General features: G+C 37.7%; 1 protein-coding gene across 12 annotated transcripts in view; it reads left to right on the forward strand.

Annotated features, from left to right (window-relative positions):
* The window catches only part of LYST (lysosomal trafficking regulator), a 148,884-nt gene that overhangs the window by 119,436 nt on the left and 10,381 nt on the right, over positions 1-19,067 (forward strand). For 11 of the 12 annotated variants that reach the window (XM_068938957.1, XM_068938956.1, XM_068938952.1 and 8 more), the window contains 20 exons: positions 321-487; positions 1,123-1,272; positions 2,754-2,945; positions 3,562-3,740; positions 4,635-4,841; positions 5,760-5,936; positions 6,397-6,473; positions 7,393-7,581; positions 8,369-8,514; positions 8,636-8,732; positions 9,409-9,470; positions 9,946-10,001; positions 11,074-11,226; positions 11,563-11,807; positions 12,582-12,648; positions 14,190-14,346; positions 14,730-14,870; positions 15,272-15,489; positions 16,987-17,217; positions 18,685-18,874. In XM_068938957.1, coding sequence (XP_068795058.1) covers positions 321-487; positions 1,123-1,272; positions 2,754-2,945; positions 3,562-3,740; positions 4,635-4,841; positions 5,760-5,936; positions 6,397-6,473; positions 7,393-7,581; positions 8,369-8,514; positions 8,636-8,732; positions 9,409-9,470; positions 9,946-10,001; positions 11,074-11,226; positions 11,563-11,807; positions 12,582-12,648; positions 14,190-14,346; positions 14,730-14,870; positions 15,272-15,489; positions 16,987-17,217; positions 18,685-18,874 — 3,101 coding nt within the window. The remainder of the gene's footprint in view (positions 1-320; positions 488-1,122; positions 1,273-2,753; positions 2,946-3,561; positions 3,741-4,634; positions 4,842-5,759; positions 5,937-6,396; positions 6,474-7,392; positions 7,582-8,368; positions 8,515-8,635; positions 8,733-9,408; positions 9,471-9,945; positions 10,002-11,073; positions 11,227-11,562; positions 11,808-12,581; positions 12,649-14,189; positions 14,347-14,729; positions 14,871-15,271; positions 15,490-16,986; positions 17,218-18,684; positions 18,875-19,067) is intronic. The other variant, XM_068938963.1, reaches the window with a different exon arrangement.

Here is a 19,067-nt window from a genome sequence, read left to right on the forward strand (position 1 = left end):
AAATCGAAGATTTCAAACCTGTTTTTAATTAGTTTGCAAATCTGACAATAAATTGTCATTACTCTTCCAATGTATGTTTGTTACAATTTTAACATTACAATGTCTCGAAGATTCGCAGGCGTTTAGTTTGCAGAAGTTAATGCTCAAGAGGCTTCTTCACTATTTAAAATTTTCTAGCCTTCAGCCGTAACTTTTATATGAAATACAATATAATTTTTGGTATAGCTGGCAGAAGCAGTTATTGGAAACTAATAGGTCTTGCTGCAGGTTACAATTTACCAGAATTTTTGTGTTTCTAGTAATTACAACTTTGTTTACAGCATTCCTCTGAATGACTACAAGTTACTTGCATGTGACATACAACAGTTGCTGGTAGCAGTCGCAATTCATGCCTGCAGCTCCTCAGGTTCTCAATATTTTCGTGTTATTGAAGATCTCATTGTGCTGCTTGGGCATCTTCAAAACAGTAAAAATGCAAGGATGAAAAGTAAGTTATCTTCTTATTTTTGGGGTCACGAGACTGGAAAAATTAAATCTGCCCCTCTCCCCTCCCCCCCCCCCACCAATTACACTTCCTTTTTTTTATATTGCAGTTGAGGGAGGAGGAAATTTTCTGGTGATGGATCTTCCTTTTCTTCTAAATTGTTCTTAAAGTAGTATTTTGCTTAAGGAGCCAGTGTTCTGGTGAAGAATTGTGTGCTGCTTATATGAATAAACAGTGATTGTTTCAGGTGTAAAGTCCATTCAGGGCGTTTAAATGGAAACGTTCTCTAAAGTTCCATTTGCCTTATTTCAGATGGACAAATCCCATGGTTTTTCCATGAGGACTTAACTTCCATTCTCTGTGTATCCGTGTAGTAGGGAGGTGGCTTTCTGTGTGACTTTCCTGTAATTGAGAAATGTGCAGTTCTGAAACTGTCTTTTCCTCTTTACCAATGTCTGGTAGAAATCCTTAAAGACTTGTAGTAAAGACTTAATTTTATGTTCAGATAAGGTCCATGTGAAATGTTTGGTAACATTACTCCCAAATTTAAGTGTGAAAAATGACTGCTGCTGGAATACTTGTTTCATAAACTACTGAAAAGAACATGTTATGAGTCTTTTGTTCATATCTTTCTCTAGATATGGCAGTTGCTCTGCAATTGAGAGTTCTTCAGGCAGCTATTGAATTAATAAAAACTACAGCAAACCAAGATTCTCAGGAGCAGGCCTGTTCTGTCCCATCAGCTACATCTCATCACTCCATGTTTCAAAAGCGTAAAGGTATTACTGGTGAGTGGCAAGAGTGTACTATACTTGTACTCTGTTCTCTGTCTATGTTATTAATCTACTCTTTAATTCTAACTTCAGTGATAAATAGTTCTTTGTTTTTTCTATGGATTGGGGTTTTTTTGTAAATCAATCTAAGTTTTAGAACAATGTAACTTGTACTGCTTTTTTATTTTCTTATTGGTGAGAGCAGTACGTTCTCACTGCAGCTGCTGAAGCCAGATATTTTCTTCTTTTGACGAAAATACCAACTCACAAGTTGCCTCGTAAAAACGCTATTTCTTTTGCTTCTTAGAGGAAAAACACTTCAATGTGTAACTTCACAATAGTAAGGAATTGTCAGAATCAAGTTAGCTCATGTAACTTTGTCAGCTACAATGCGCCGATTGCACTGTTACACAGCTTTTACTTGGCAGTTGGCCTGAAGTAAATACCTGGAACTCCAAGTTAGTACTGGGGACTGCAAGATTGCTAGGTTCTATTATGATTGTTCTTTAGTTGTTTAAAAAAAAAAAAAAAAAGTGCAATTCTAGCTTTAGCGGTTATATTGTTTTTTTGGCTTGTGAATCATTCTCTAAAGCTTTTGGAGTCTTCCATCTGGAAATTGGTTTTGTGCATCTCGCGTATAAATGAAGCTGCATTTAAGACTCTAGGAGAGTAGGAAGCATAGTTCAAAAGCCTGATGTGTATTTCAGGGGTTTTTATTTCCTTTTTCGTAACTTAACCTGCAATAAAAGGTTGGATGCAATAAAAGATGAGGAATTGTTATTCCTCATCTACCACAGCAGCCTTTCTGTTTATATCGTCAGCTTCTGAGATACCTTTCCATCAGCCTATTGAAATATAGTGCTTTGCTGGACCCAAGTGTGTGTGCATGTATATGACAATAAATCTAATTATTTCCTGAAGTAGTAAGTGCAGTCAAGGCCCAGTGGTTCACTTCAAGAAAACAACTCTTAAAAAACAAAAACAAAAAATTCAACAAACAACAACAACACTTCTGCAGGATTACATTAGGAATAATTCTTCTATCAAGATGAGTGGCAATGGGTACAGTATAGAATGTGTTTACTTACAAGCTGTTAATATAACTGAGTCTTGGTTTGTATTGATAAAGCTACTTTCTGGTGAGGAAAAATGAATGAACAATAACACTAGTTATTGTAACTTTTGTTGTAATTGCACAGTAAAAACGGGGAATAAAAATGACCTTTTAGAATCTGTTTCATACAAAAATACTAAGTTACACAACAGATCTGATCTTGAGACTAACTCCTCTTATGGTATCCCTTTAATAGTTTCATAAATGTGCTTTCAAATAGAAAATCTGCTATTCTGCTCTTTTTTTAAAAAAGACATTTATGTTCCCTTTTATACTAATATATTTTCTCAATGCTGTGAAGTCTTTGGATAAAGGCACTGTCTGAGTGCGGTTAAAATAAGTGCATTTTAGAAAGATGCTATTAATGCTTCTCTACTTAAAGGTTCCAGGAAACTTTCTCTTGCTCAGTCTGATGCTCTGCTGATGAAAATGCGTTCACTAGCAAGTGAGGAATTCAATATGATGATGCAGCGGAGAATGAGTCAAGAAAATCCTATCCGAGCCTCTGAGACTGAGTTTGTACAAAGGTTACAGAGACTAACTATTCTAGCTGTTAACAGACTCATTTATTCAGGTAGGATTTCTTTGTTCCTTGCTGCTTTGACAGGGCCAGTGGCGTGTTATATGAAAAAATGGATTCTTGTTTTTGCAGTGTTTAAGTGTTTGAGAGGAAAGTAATGATAGTGGCACTAGCTTAATGTTTTTAACATTAAAACGTCTTTCTACTAGTAATTTTTGTCTTTCAGTATTACATAACTTGCAATCAAATTCGGATAGAGGTTTTTTTTTTTTTTTTTTTTTTTTTATCTGAATGACCTGAACAAACTGTTTTAATCCAGGTTATTCAGTTCATGTGTTAACTGCCTGAATTATGAAATGAAGACTCAACTCTGACAAAGGGAGCGTTTTCTGTCTCTTCAAATGCATTAGCCATTTTATAGAAACACACAGATTTGTTAGCAAGACTTTTGATGACTCTGTGGACTAGTTCAAATTCTACAGAAGCAACAGAAAGTTTAGCATGTGTGGCAGAATTGAGCTGCTCCACGATTAACTGCAAATTCTGAATGAACTGGCTCACCCCCAAAACATGGTAATAAATGGAACATTCCCTTTACTGCCAACCATAAGAATATTGGAATACCTTGGTTTAGATGGTACTGATCAATTTATGCCTCTTCAATTTTTAGCCTCTACTGAAGAGTGCCTTGATATACTGGGTATAACAGAAGCCTCAAGTCAAAGTAAACTTTCAGCATCCCAGCTGGAAGTCTCTGAAGAGGAAAGCCAGCAAGAACTGCCTAGCAGAACAAATCCTTTTCTTAAAGAAACGTTCAAAATGTTGGTAGAAGGAATCAAAGCATCTACTGTAAGTAACTAATTAGATGTCCACGTTACAGCATGTTTCTTAAGGTGTGTTTATTAGGGACCTTTTATACATAAGTTTCCTGTTTGTAAATGTCTTGCTGCCTCTCAATTCAGCCAGGATGTTATTAAAAACTATGTGCAGTTTCCCAGTTATTCTGCAGTTGTAAAATAAGTCTGTTCTGATTTTAGTATAACATTTGGTAAAATGCTTGCTTCTTGAGTGAGCACGCAGAGGTTAAATAGATTTCTGTGTAGTCCACAAAAGAATCCTTTTCCCCTTAAATTTTGAGGCCTTTTGCTGGAGCTTGTGGAATGAGGTTCCACTGTGCATCCAGACATGATGGATAAAAAGGAGAGCTTATCTGAGCAATTTATACATGTTTAATGTTTTAGAATTGGTCATATAACTGAGCAGGGGCTTCCTTCCCCCCCTCCCCCCCCCCCAACCCCAATTGTTGGCTGTATTTTTTCCAGCATACAGCTGCTAGCCTGTCAGCATTTCCAAGCTAATCAGGTTCCTCGTGGGTGATCTGAAATAGATTTATTGGAAGTATTAACTTATTGCTCCATGCTGCCGCTTTCCTCTTAAGTTGTTTTCATAAAAAGTAGTTTACACAGTCCTTCTCACTAACAGAATGTCCAGTTTAGCGAAGATCTGCATTTCTAATATCCACAAAGCAAGGTGGAAAACGCTTGTTTTATTAGAATACGCAAATCTTTTTTCATCTTTAAAACATATTTTACAGTAATATAAGTAAATTAAGTTTAAACAGTCTAGAGAACAATCTTCACTGCTTTATGTTGTGATCATACTAACTGTGAGTTTTTGTTATGTGAAAAGTAAGCCCTATCCATTTGAGAAGAGGGGGGGGAAAAAAATGTCACATTTATTTAGGGCACCAGCAGAATGAACGCACCCAAGCAGCAGTGGAAGAGAATCCTCTTGTCATGCAAGGACACATTCCGTACACAGCTTGGGAGGCTTCTCGTGCACATGTTGTCTCCAGCAAGGCCACTGCAAGAAAGACAGCAGGCTTTGGAGATGATGCATGAAGCAAACAATCAAGAGATTATGCGTGACTGTCTTAGCCCAACTTTGCAAGTAAGCTGAGTGTTTGAAAGAAGCCTGTAGAATTTGTATTCAAATTTTATCGTTTAAATGCTAAGATTTAGAACTGTATGTGGTTAAAACTGGCCCTTGATTTTTCTGGATTTGTCAGAAAAAAACTTCCTTATTGTGCTCAGTGTCAGTTCCAGTGTACTGTAAGCTTGGGAGAAGGCATTTCTTAGGTGGCTTAGTAACAGGAGTCAGTTAGGAATGTTGCTGATAGAGTTCTTCAGGAACTAGAAGAATGTTTGACGTAAAAGGTAAGGCACATGGCACAGTTCGACCCACAGTGCAGTAAGGAGTGAAAGCACTACTTACTAAATGGTCCTATGACGCTTGTGCGTTTCTGGTTGCATACATGTTACGCAACTGGATAACGCTTTCACTGGTAAGGAAAGAACAGACACGCCAGCAGTGGCTTCTTTTGGGGAGTGTCGTATTGAGTGTCCTTATTGCCTGTGTCTGCTCAACTTATTTATCTCTCAATTCAAATTTGGTTAACTGAACGAGGGACAAGGACAAAGCATTCTGGGCAGGCAAAATTAGGGGCCTCTGGCACATGCTTCCTGAAGCGTAAGCAAGGCTGTAGAAGGAGCTGAGCTAACTGTGTTTGGAAAAGAAACTTAACATTGCTCTAAGCCCTGGAAAAGGAACAAGACGTTGGGGAAAGTTTTATTGTTAGGTCGATGAAATGCAGCAGGCTCTTTCTCCCCTAGTTTAGAAAGGTTTGCCCTGAGACTTCAAAGCAGTGTTTTCTTTAAATCGTAGGAAAAACTAGAAATGTGTCCAGGCTGACTAGAAGAGACAAAGAGGCAGAGTGGGTGAGTGGGGAGTGAATGCTCAACACTGTATTGTAGAAGTGAGTGACTGTACCCTTTTTATTTTTTTCTTTTCCTTCTGTTCATCTTCTAGCATGGACCTAAATTAGTGCTCTATTTACATGAGTTAATGTACAATCACAGTGATGAAATGACAAAAGAAGAAAAACGAGCAGCAGGAGATTTTATGAATGCATTAAAATGTTGTGGCTATAAATGCATTCCCCTGAGCCCACCACCAAAACCAGACTTGATGAAAGCTTTGAAAGAGGTTTGTGAATAAAAACGCTAATGCAAAAACCAGATTTTTTTTTTTCCCCTGAAGGCAGTGGCTTTGTTGTGATTTGAACGTGGCTCATGCTTTTCACGATTCTCCTTGGGTTCTGAATATTTCTGTTAGACGTGCTCAACACTTCACAACAAGCTCAGACATTAATGCTCTTTTGTTAAGTATGTGACTTGACCAAAGCAAAGTTGATAATTCAGAATAAGCTATTAATAACTTTCATTGTCAGAACAAAATAAATGTTTATGATTTCTTGCAAAAATATAAAATTGCATCAAAACGTGTTAGAGTAACTGAAACAGACTTCATGGTTTTAAAGGTTGAGATGGTATCAGTGAACGATGGTTTTCTCAGATTTCCTTTTTTAAATTGCTGTAAGCTTTAGCCTCTGTTTCTTTACTTCCAGCTTAAAAAAAAAAAAAAAAAAGTAACTTAATTTTTTTAGGATCAGAAAAAATATGAGATGGAAGAAGGTGTGAACAAAGCTGCTTGGGAGAAGACTATGGCTAATAATCAGCAAAAGTAAGTGCTTTCTTAAAGGTCTCACAAGAACTTTGAAAGAATGTTGCCTGTTCAGCACACTCCATTGCAAAGTTGCCTGTGCGATTCTTATAAACGCTTATTTCAAATTAACAGCAGTGTTAGCTTTCAGATATTTATTATACCATTATAAAAACAGCTTGACTGCAGATATGTGCATTTTGATAGGTTGTATAATAAATGGCACTGTATAACCTCAGAATACTGAATCATTTTTTTTTTGCATCTGTTTGGTATTTCACTCTTAGATTTACAGCTGTTTTATCTGTCCTTGTATCTGTCAGCTTTCCTGTTGCTGTGATCTGTGCAATTAAACGTAAGGCAGATGTCTCTGCAACTAACTGATCTACAATGAATACGATATTGCTATATGTATCAAAGAGCTCACAAAAGTGTTTGCAAGTACTGTATGCTGCTGCTCTTTGATTTAATTTCACCCTATAGTCAAATCTGTGAGAGGGACGCACACAAATGTGCATCAATGCAGGCAACCGCAGTGGCTGCAAAAGTCAGTTTAGTCAGTCTTGTCCAGAAAAGCGACAAGACTTCACTGTTTTGAATAACTTAAGTTTGAACAGCAAAAAATTACAGTTCTTGCTTCAGGGTTTTAAGGTAATGAGTGGCCATTAATTATTAATGCCTACTAATATTTAGTCATCAGTCTTCTGATTGGCTGCAGTTAATAGTGGGGTTTTTCTTTGAATGTCAAGAAACAAAGGTATTCATGACTCATGACAGCATCGATGTAGGTCGTTCAAGCTGTGAATCTACTACAACAAGAACTATGGGGATCCACTGCCAAACTAATTGCGCTTTTTTTGGTGTCTTCCCCTCCCTTTTCAGTATGTTGACTTGGCGTTTTAAAATACAGCTTTTTTCTTTTTTTTTTCTTTTCCCTCAGTCTCTTCCAACGTCTAGATACAAAATCAAAAGATATTTCTAAAATAGCTGGAGACATTACACAGGCTGTCTCTCTGTCACAAGGAATGGAAAGAAAGAAAGTAATCCAGCACATCAGGGGGATGTATAAGGCAGAGCTAAGTGCCAGCAGACACTGGCAGGAACTTGTTCAGCAGCTTACCCATGATCGGTAAGTTATTCATTGTAGACCTCTACTGCAGCACTCAATATCTGATGTGTGCTTAGCATTCAAGTTAGAAGCACCTGAAATGTAGATAATATTAAAATTAGAATGACTTTTGCTAATCATCTGACTGTTCAAGACTAGTAAAATTAACTTATTCTGTTTTTTAGGGTGGGCAGCCAAGTGATACGTCTGTCTCATTTAGACAAAAAAAAAATTTTTTTGTCAAATATATTTCAATGTGCATGATGGAATGAAGAGCATAGCATAAAGTTTTAATAGCTTGCATTCCCCTGGAATACTTTTTTGCTAATGTCATTCATTGACATTGGCATGCAGCTACCAGGTTCACTTATGTGAATAGAGCAAAAGATACTAAGTCTCATCACAAAACTTGACCAGGAACCTAAACAGCAGTTTTACCAGTGCAGAACTTGCATTAGGTCATGTTTACAGTAGTTGAGCATTAGGTCATGTGTGAGCGGTTGCAATATCCTAATATTGTATTGGACACCTTGTATCATTGTCTTCATAGGAGTTAGTAACTTGGAGCCTTACAGTAAGTAGTGCATAAGTAGTTGGTCAGTAGGATAGTTTGTGAAGATAAAGAACTACAGAATTCAGGTGCGGGGGTTATTTTTTTTTTTTTTATTTTCTCCCCAGAAATAATTGCACAGTGTAGTAATGTGGAACTTCTGCCTTTCTACCATGTAAAGGAAAAACAGAACAGCATATATACTGTCTCTGTTGCCTAATCGTAACATACTCTGATTATTTTTATTTATTTTTCCAGAGCACTCTGGTATGACCCGGTCTATTATCCAAATTCTTGGCAATTGGATCCAACAGAGGGCCCAAACAGAGAGAGGCGACGATTGCAGAGGTGCTACTTAACTATTCCAAACAAGTACCTTCTTCCAGATAGGCAGAAACAGGAAGGTAATTATAGCAAGACTGTTAATTATTACTAATTGTTGCAAGAGTATATTTGAGTTGTCATTAATACTAGTTTCTTAATATTAAGAAAGTTTGTGGGTTTTTTTTTTCCCCCTCCTGATAGGCATGATCAAACCTCCCTTATCTTACCTATTTGAAGACAAAACGTATTCTTCTCACTCTTCTACTGTAAAGGACAAAGCAGCAAGTGAACATATAAGGTAGGGCTGGGGTAAGATTTACCTTCCTTCTTCTTTCCCCCGTTCCAAAGGAACACTCCTTACTTTTTTTCTTCTCTAAATAAATCTTAGAGTGAGACAAAGGAGACATATATTAAACACTGTAGGCTTTATTGCTACACTCACAAGCAAAAGATCTAAGCTACCAAGGTGTAGGTTTTCTGACTCTTATACAGTATCTCTACATCTTCAAAATCCGCAGAAGTAAATAGCTGGTGTGATATGGGACAGGACTTCTCTGGGATAACTTGGTGGAGTTTTGTTTCTTATTTGTCACTCCTATCTAGGACAGGCATTGCAACGTGGTCTAGTAGGTCTTTCCATCAGTGTTCAAAAGCAAATTATACTTTCCTCCTTCGTGCTTTTCATAGTCTGTGTTAAACTTAACTCTCCGGTTTTGTCAACTTACCACCTATTACAGGCAATAATTCTGCCAAAAATAACAGCAGAGAACATAGATAGCAATAGATTTAATACAAATACACTTGTATGCAAGTGTAGAAAGTCGAGGATCTATTTTCTTTCCCCTTTTTGGGGAATGAACTGTTAGGGTTATGGAGTTCCGAAGTCTGTCTTTGGCTTTAGCCTGTTAGCTTTAGCTATGTGTGGAAAAGGTACATGAACCAGCAAGCAATGCTAGACTTCAAATGTGTTTCAGAGTTAATCGAAGATGTATCAGTGTAGCACCTTCTAGAGAGACTGCTGGTGAACTGTTGCTAGGTAAGCAGAATTTTCAGTCTTCATAAATATCTTTTTTTTGTCCAAGATTCTGCTCTGTATATAAACTTGGCTGTTTGTGGTGTCTGGGTGTGGTTTGGGGGTGTGCGGGGTTTTGTTGCTGGTTTTTTGTGTTGTTTTTTCCCTAACGTATTTGTTTTTCCTAACCTATTTGTGACAATTACGTTAAAAAGAAAGTTGCTGCTACTGGAGTTATCAAGAACTATATGCTTTAGATCAGCTCTGCCTTTCTTTTCTGTTATTTGCATGTGTGCTCTTTGGCCTGTAGTTAGTTTTAAAGTTACAGAGGTGGCCTAGAGATGTAGAATGAAAGACTCCATTTCTGTCAAGTACAGTCTTCCCCACGTACTATTCATAGCCCTCTTAACACCTGCACACTGAATGCTTGAATAAAATTAAGATACGATATACCCATAGTAATTTCATATTCAGCTGTTTGCCACTTCTTTTCCCTCAGGAAAGTGTGGCATGTATTTTGTTGAAGACAATGCTTCAGACACGATTGAAAATTCTGTGAGTATTACAACATATTGCAGAGACTTAACTTTTCCAGATTGCGACTGAGCCGAGCTTTTGTCTACTGTTACTGAGATTGTCGTAGCAGTAGTTAGAGATCTCCGGAAAGGCCAGCCAAACAGATTAGTTTGGGTTTAATGTTGCCCCTGTTGGACCCGGCTGTGGAATCGCTGATAACAGCAGGCACGGAAACGAGAAGGGAAGATTCAGCAACCTGGGGCTGGGAAGGAGTGAGAAGGGGGTGAAGTTAGGAGTCCTCCGGACGTAGTTGTCAGTTACTCAAGAGTTTGTTAGCTTGGATGGAGTGTAAAACAAGCACGCAGAGCTCACTCAGGCTGGCACCTGAAATAGTCTTAACTGAAAGCTGGAGAACCAAGAAGTATATACAGTACAGAGACTCTCAATTGTACTAATTCTCCTGTACTGTACAGTGTCATTGTTACCTAGATTTTTTTTCATTATATAGGATGCCATAGCTTCCCTCTTAACCTATGGGGAGAGGGCTGTTTTATGCGGCAAACTGGAACTGACTTAATCTTTTTTTGATATGCAAAGGCTCTGATATATTACTTGTTTGTTTTTAAGTGCTTGGCTATAACCTTAAATTAAGCAATGGCTTATACTTCTGACAGTCTTAAAATAGTTTCAGGAAACTGCTATGGAGCTCTTCCTTGCATCCACTGAACCCTCAGCAGCTGTGGTTCAAAACATTACTAGCTGTTTTGCTGCTGTATCCTTAATGGAGCTGGCAGAATGGAATTCATGCCAAAACTTTGCTTGCTCCAGTTGGCTGTTCACTATCTTAGCTTAAGCGTCAGTGAAGGTATGTTTGCACTAGACTGCTGGATAGGGAGCTGGAGCAGCTCAAGTGTGGCACGCATGCTGCTCTGCCCGCTGCCTTTTGAGGACAGTGGCGGTTGGGAAGCATGCATGAAGACAGTCACAGTGTCTTCACTATGCAGCATATATCTTAAGCCTGCCTTAAGCTATAAACTGGTCTCATTGAAGAAGGGTTTCCTGTTTGGAAAAGCTGCTGTTTAAAATATTTGTTCAATTGCACGTTTCTCAGAGCTTTCATGGAGAAACTGAACCAGCATCCTTTTCTTGGACCTATGAGGAAATTAAGGAAGTTCATAAGCGCTGGTGGCAGCTAAGAGACAATGCTGTGGAAATATTTCTAACAAATGGCAGAACCTTACTCTTGGCTTTTGATAATACAAAGGTAACGTGGCACTGGTGCATAGTAATAATCAAAACATTTTTGCTATTTTTTCATAACATAACTCATGCCTTAGTTTTTAAGGAGATCTGTTGCATGGACTAATATTAAATTCTGGTTAATACCGTTGACAAAGCTATGCTCAGCCAGGCTTCTAGACAAACGCAATCGCATTGTAAAACACATCTCTGATGTATTAAGATGTTTGAAAAACTTAGTAATACTGAGCACTTTTCCATTATAGCAGATCTCTGGAAGTTTGTAAATGAGAAAAACTTACTAAGTCTGGTGGTTTGAAGCTTTTCAAATTATGATTGAATCTGTGATATTTTCTTTTAGGTCCGTGATGACGTGTACCACAACATCTTAACTAACAATTTGCCTAACCTTTTGGAATACGGAAACATTACTGCTTTGACCCACCTATGGTGCACAGGACAGATTACTAACTTTGAATACCTGACTCATTTAAACAAACATGCGGGCCGTTCCTTCAATGATCTCATGCAATATCCAGTATTTCCCTTTATACTTTCTGACTACACCAATGAAACACTGGACCTAAATGATCCATCAGTATATAGGTAATATGAAAAGTTTGGAACTGGTTATTTCCAAATAATTGAACCGGTTATTTCAGTATAGCTATCTAACTTCATTGTACTAAACTATGCGCACAGGTGAATGGAACTATTGAGGAATGAGCCTCATCCGTAGTAACTTGGGCTTACTCCAATAAGTGGGTGCCTCCCTCGGAACATATTTAAATGAAATGAGCAGAAATGAGTGTGTAACAGGGTGTTAGGGATCTGACTTGTCATCTACTGTCTTGAACATCATGATAAGCATAGTCCGTTGATTTTTTTTTTTTTTTTTTTTTTTTTAAATAGAGGCTGTATGTTTAAATTCATATGACTGAAGACTTCTGGACAAATTAGTGACAGTTAAATAGAAAAGGATAATACTGTAATTGATTTGGCCAATTACAAAATCATATTGCCTTAACAGTAAATAGAGCTAAGTAACCTGTCCCATCCAAATAAATTGTTAAGTTGATTTAACGTTGGTGGCACAAAGCCTCTATTTTTAAGTGATGCCTCTGATTTGAAAAAGAGGCACGTAGCATGCGCTTGCGTGCCTGTTACTTTGCTGTGGGTAGCCTGTGGATCTGATTGTGCCTTTAGCACTAACTTAACGTGGCCTTTTTTATTCTCTAAACTCTTTCATAAAGTGTTATTTTAAGGCTTGCTCATCCTTTTCATGTTACTAAAGGCACTACTCTTAGTAATGCATTATTAAATGGTGTGAATCAACATCGTTATAAAAATGACAAGATATCAATACTACTTACATTGCAGAAATCTAGTCAAACCAATAGCTGTGCAGTCTAAAGAAAAGGAAGATCGTTATGTGGATACTTACAAGGTAATTAACTTTGAATTTGGCCTTTTTCCTCTGTGTGTGTGTGTGTGTGTGTGTACATATATTTTTCCCTTGTATATTTTTTGCATGTGTGTATATATAAATATATATCTTATCATTTTAAATTTATATCCATATGTATATATGGAAGGTTTGTTTTTTAACATGCCTTAATAAACAAAACACAAATCTAGTATTTTATATCTATGGAACTCATTTCCAATGCATTATGTTTTCTGAGAATTGTTTTACAACATGTTTAGAACCTGTGATTGTCTGTTCCTATACCTGAAATCATAAATCAGTGTAATCTTTCCATGTGATTCTGCTTCAGAGGTTAAATTGGTATTTTTTTGAATGTGAACATATATTTTTTGAAGCTCTCTAAAGATGAGGGAGAGAATTTATTGCTGTTGACTTAAAATGATTGCAATAAGACTTGTGGCTAATCTTTCTAGAGGGTAATGGAAAAGCTGTGTCTTCCCTCAAATACTCTGTTACTTAAAGTTTAGAGACCATGTTTTTCTTTTAAACCAAACACTTCTTTTAAAACAATTTTTTTGACTTGTTTACATACGGCAGAAATAACGTGACGCTCTGTTACAGTGTTACAGCACTCTTTCTTTGTTGTTCTTTGGAGTGTACTTTGAGGATAAGCTCTTCCTATTCCTGATCCCTTTTAAAATCTGTAGGAAATGACATACTGGGACTAGAAGGCATTTGTAGTTGGACCCTCAAAATTTATATCTGTATCAAGGCCTGGGGCGTTTCTTGCCAGTATTGCTTTTTTTCCATGTAGTATTGGAAAGCCTGTATAATGACTCAGTGCTGTTAGAAAATAAGAAAAATAATACAAAAGCAATAAATACTAGAAAGCAGGTCAATTAAATTGACTTGAAAGGTGCTTAGATGCCTAGCTAGATTTTGTGTGTCTAGGGACTTATGTGAGCGACCACTTTTTTAAAATATATGCTTGATCCTAAATCACTTTTGAACTTATCTTCCTTTAAAGGTAAACTGTATTCCTAAACAACTTAAGCAAGCTTTTATTTTTCTTGTTGGAATGCGGGGACTAGGATTTTCTTATTTTTCTAGTGTCAGTATAGCATTTTTATAGCTCCTGTAAAGTGACAAACTGCCTGGTTTATATGATGTAAGTTAACAGTCCGGCTGAATGAATGCATGCCAAATTGAGTTGAGGTTCAAAAGTAGATTTAGAATTATGTCCTCCTTTTTAGGAGAGCATGTCTAATATTTTGAATGGACATTGAAACAGTTGCTACAATAGTGTTTGAGTGCAATATTGTAGGTGGGGAAACTGAATGGGTGCTTCAAAAAGTTTTATCTTGTAGCAGGTTTTGAAGGTGGGAGCCTTCTTTATTCAAAGATGGGATAGTCTTGAGCAAATCTCAGTTTCTGAGGAACTGAAATGTTGAAACATTGTATAAGTGATCTCAGTACTTATGGCTGATAGCAAAGGCAAGTTGTCTGTGTTGAAGTTCAAGCAGCAGATTGGTGATGTTTTTTTCCTACTTTTGTTCTAGTATTTGGAAGAAGAGTACCGTAAAGGAGCACGAGAGGATGATCCAATGCCCCCTGTACAGCCTTATCACTATGGATCTCATTACTCCAACAGTGGAACTGTGCTTCATTTTCTGGTTAGGCTGCCACCTTTTACTAAAATGTTTTTAGCCTATCAAGGTAAGAGTACTTTTATTTGCGCTTGCCTTTCATATTTGGATCTAGTCTCAGTGACGCAGGAAAGCCTTGCATTGCTGTGTTTCAGTGTAGTCTATCAATTCCACATTGCTGAGTTCAGTAAACTTAGTCTGGTGTGTTTTCACAATGGACCCATTCTGAAATTATCAAGCTAAACCATGAAGCTGTACATTTTAGTGTATATTTAGAATGAAAAACTGACCTATACTGAGTTTCAGTCCATGCGTAATACCTAGTAATTGAGACAAGAATTCTAAATGTTCTCAGCTAAGTAGTGAGCAGTTAACTTCTTGAGAAGTTGCAGATGTGCAACTGGTACTGTGTCTGTCATCGATGTAACAAATTCAGTTTGGATTTCTTTACAGATCAAAGTTTTGACATCCCAGACAGAACTTTTCACTCTACCAACACAACCTGGCGCCTCTCTTCCTATGAATCAATGACTGACGTAAAGGAGCTTATCCCAGAATTTTTCTACCTTCCAGACTTTCTAGTTAACAGAGAAGGTATACTAAGAGGATACCAAAACTATATACCAAAAACAGCCTTAGCATTCAGACCATGGGTTGAAACTGAGAACATTTATATCCCTTGATTAAATAGGTTAAGCAGTAGATGTGTGGGGAGATACTGGACATGAATTTCTGGGTTATGCTACAAAAGCTCTTATGTAGGGCTTAGGAAGAACTCCTTGGCAGCTCAGACATTTTCAAGAAAATTTCCTGTGTAGCTGAGTCTGTGTTTTAATGAATAAGCAAGTGCTTCAGAGTGTGTATGTGATTTGTTAATGGAACTACTTTGATTAGCAATCACTGAGACTAACTGTTAGCATTCATAGAACCCTATAAAGACCTTTTTAAAGTCACTGTAAACCAAAATGTTGAAATGCTTACTCCCCTGTTTCTAGGTTTTGATTTCGGAGTGCGTCAAAACGGTGACAGAGTTAACCATGTCAATCTTCCACCTTGGGCTCGTAATGATCCTCGCCTATTCATCCTGATTCATCGTCAGGCTTTGGAGTCTGACCATGTTTCCCAGACTATCTGTCACTGGATTGACTTGGTGTTTGGCTATAAGCAGAAAGGCAAGGCCTCTGTTCAGGCTATTAATGTCTTTCATCCTGCAGTAAGTACTTGTCAAACAGCATATTTGTTCATTGTGCATAGTAAGTTAATGGGGAAAGCGCTTTATTTGGAAAACATCCAGCATAGACCAGTTCACTTCTTCATGAAGCGTTGAAGAATATGGAAAGGCTTTAAGCATTTCAAGGCAGAACTGATAAGAACCTAGGGTTTAATGTGCTACGTAGTGAATCTGCCTTAAATCTTTCTTGCCTAGAGGTAGGCAGGGCGTGATCGTGTGTGGGTGTTTTTGTGGGGTGGTGTGGGTTTTTAGGGTGTGTGGGTGTGTTTTTCCTTCTGAACAGTTGTTTATAATGGTGTACAGGAATTGTGTGTCTCTGTACATATCTACATATATACACACACACACGTATATATTTATATATATATATATACATACACACACACACACACACACACCCATCTGCTTCCTCATCATTCAAAAAGCCTTTCATTTAGGAAAATTCTGCTGCAGCTTTTGATAAGGTTGAAATAGTTCAATTTGTCGTGAGTTCAGTACTTCTGTTATTTCCTTTATCTTTCTGTGTTTTGTCCATCCAGTAAGCATTTTCTCTTTCAGTAAATTTAATCTCAGATTAGGGAAGTAATTCCTCTTTAAGTGAGTAGTGACATTCTGAAAATCTTCACGTTAACTGTGACACTTCAGATCTTGGATCGTGTTATTTAATAAACTAAATTCTTACTATCACAAAGTCTGCTCAGCCAGGCAGTCCTGGTTTCAAAAGCATGCGTTTCCTGCGTGTTTAGCAAGCTCTGTGTAGTTGCTGAAGAGCTAATGGCAGTAGTGTTTGGTAGTGGTGGCTTTTTTTCTTTTCAAGCAGTCATCCAAATACTTTCCTTTCCTTCCCCACCCACCCCCAAGAATTTGTTAGGTTACTACCGGGAACTTCAAATATTAAGTTTTTGTGAACATCTATCATGTTTTTTGAAGCAAAAAGTAAAGGCCTTTGTCAGTGTGACTGAGGAAAAGGATGTGGTATGCAATTAGAGTCAAAGTGTGGTTAGTTTTCACCATGAGAAGGTAGAAGAAAGAAGAATTTCCACTTGCCTAAAATATGGAAGCCGTTACTTTGTGCTCTACTTCCCCCTCGCTCCAAACTGAAGCTTTAATAGATTAATGAAAAGGATTTACAGAAAAACTTCTCATCAGAAGTCCTTCCTTTTTTGCATGAGTTAAAGGTCTACTAAAAAAATCTCTTTGACAGGAATTAATCAAGGAGTTCATGCAGGGGCAGCGGCAGCTAAGATGATAAATCTAGTGGTAGTTATCTGCATCAAAGAAGTGGTGAAAAGTTTACTGTTTACAGTTGCTCTTTAATTGGTACAGCCATTGCTGGATGGCTTCTGGCAACAGTCTTAACGCCCCCGCCCACCCCAAATCTGAAGAGTCTTGCTCTAAACTTGTGTATGTATGTTTAGAAATCTTTCTCAAAAATAAACTGTACAAGCTTACTTCTGTCTTTCCTCCCCTGGCTTTTAGACCTATTTTGGGATGGATGTTTCTGCTGTTGAAGATCCCGTTCAGAGACGAGCCCTTGAAACAATGATAAAAACATACGGACAAACACCTCGCCAGCTGTTCCATGCAGCACATGTTAGCAGACCTGGATCCAGACTCATCATAGAAGGAGAACTTCCTGCTGCCATGGGATTATTAGTGCAATTTGCTTTCAGAGAAACCAGAGAGCACACTAAAGAAATAGTATATCCAGTATGTCATTTTAATTCGCAAGACGGTTCAGTTATTGTTCACATACTGTGATTACTGTACCTTTGTGTTTACATGTGAATAATTGAAAATAACAGCTGTGCTTTTACTCTTTTAGTGAAAGCTATTGGCATTGTATCCTCTCCGTGCTCCAGACTTTTTTCCCTATTACCTGCAGGGCTTCAAATTCCCAGAGGAACTATCCAGCAGACTGTCTGCCCTTAGCACAGGGACAAGACTGGTGGTTTACCTCTGCCTTCCCCTTAGTGTAGCAGAAGAGGAACGTGGTTCTGCCCTTCCTCCCTGCGTATCTTCCTTACTCAAGCATCCCGTAGACTCATGTATAACTGTCACTGCACTGCTCTTCTCTAGGAGTAATGGTGTGTTACCCCAGACAAGGGGTTCAAGAGGTTCTGCCGCATGCTTCTTGCAAGAACTGTCTGCAGAAGAACAGGCTTTCTCATAATTACCTGTAATTTGCCTGACCTATGAGGATTGATATGTGAGGCCTTAATACTGAAGTTACTAGTGCTTTTAGTACATCCTCAGGAACATTCTTCTTGCCATTAAAAACTGGAACAATTCCTAGAAGATGAGTAATCTGACTTACCCACATCTAAGTGCAAATGCACATGTATCTTCTCATTCAGTTGAAGAAGATACCTGAAGTTCTTTGTATATAGGTTAAGCTAAAAATCATCTAAATGTCTGTCTTGATCAGAAAGACTAATAAAAAGTACCTAGTAATTTTCAGGACCAAAGAGTGCTTGTGACCCAGAGAACCCAGGAACTAATACCTAAATCGGTATTTCACCTGATTTTCTGTTGTCGTTACTAGAACGTTTCAGGGACTGTTCCTTAAACTACAACTTACTGCTAAAATTGCACTGTAAAGAAAATATATGAAATTAGTGAAGTGCTAGTGAAAATTGTTTTTATGCTTTTGTGATATACTCATAAAGAAAGAGATCTGAATTCATCTTGGTTAAACCACATAGTTGGAGAGCACTTAATTTGGCTGGTTTTATACCTTCAGTAATGAATTCTGTGTTCTGTGTACAAACCGTGGTAGGCGACCATACCGTGATTCTTTCCACTCCCGACATCTGTATTGTCTGTAGGAGAGTTCCACTTTCTTCATTTCAAACGCTTGTTTTCTCTAAAGTCCAGTGAGAAAATGGATTCTTGGATACAGAGAAATTGGAACTTATCACTAACTGCACTGTTAGTTTTCTATCTCAGCCCTCAGATAACTGTCATAACTCACTTAGCTTTAGTTAAAGAGCTTAGCTGATGACGCTACAAAGCTTTATACTCGTCTTTCTAGTGTTCTGGAATACTTCAGTAATCCTTACCTGTTGTTTTTTTTGAGAATTTAATATGAATAACTTTGCTCCCATCCTAATGAAATAACTCTTCAGAAAAGTTTTTAACTGCTTTTAATTTGAACCTTATTTGGGTTTGTTTTAGAGTCCACTACCATGGATAAAAGGCTTGAAGTGGGGAGAATATGTTGGTTCCCCGAGCGCTCCAGATCCTGTTGTTTGCTTTAGCCAACCACATGGAGAAAGATTTGGCTCTCTGCAGGCCTTGCCAACCAAAGCTATCTGTGGTTTGTCCCGCAAGTTTTGCCTTTTGATGATATATAGCAAGGAGCAAGGTATGTGCACCTTGGCTTTGTACTTATTCTCCACACATATAATGCATACAAAAATTAGCCATACAAAATATAAGTCTAATGCTACTGTTATTCTCCAGCAAACTTTCTAGACTTAGTCTGTTTAGCCAGCAATTGTGATTTATAAATCCCAGAACAATTTTTACATGTGTAACATCTTTCCTGGATGGGTGGA

This window comes from Struthio camelus, chromosome 3 (assembly GCF_040807025.1).
Source record: "Struthio camelus isolate bStrCam1 chromosome 3, bStrCam1.hap1, whole genome shotgun sequence".
NCBI classification, from domain to species: domain Eukaryota; kingdom Metazoa; phylum Chordata; class Aves; order Struthioniformes; family Struthionidae; genus Struthio; species Struthio camelus.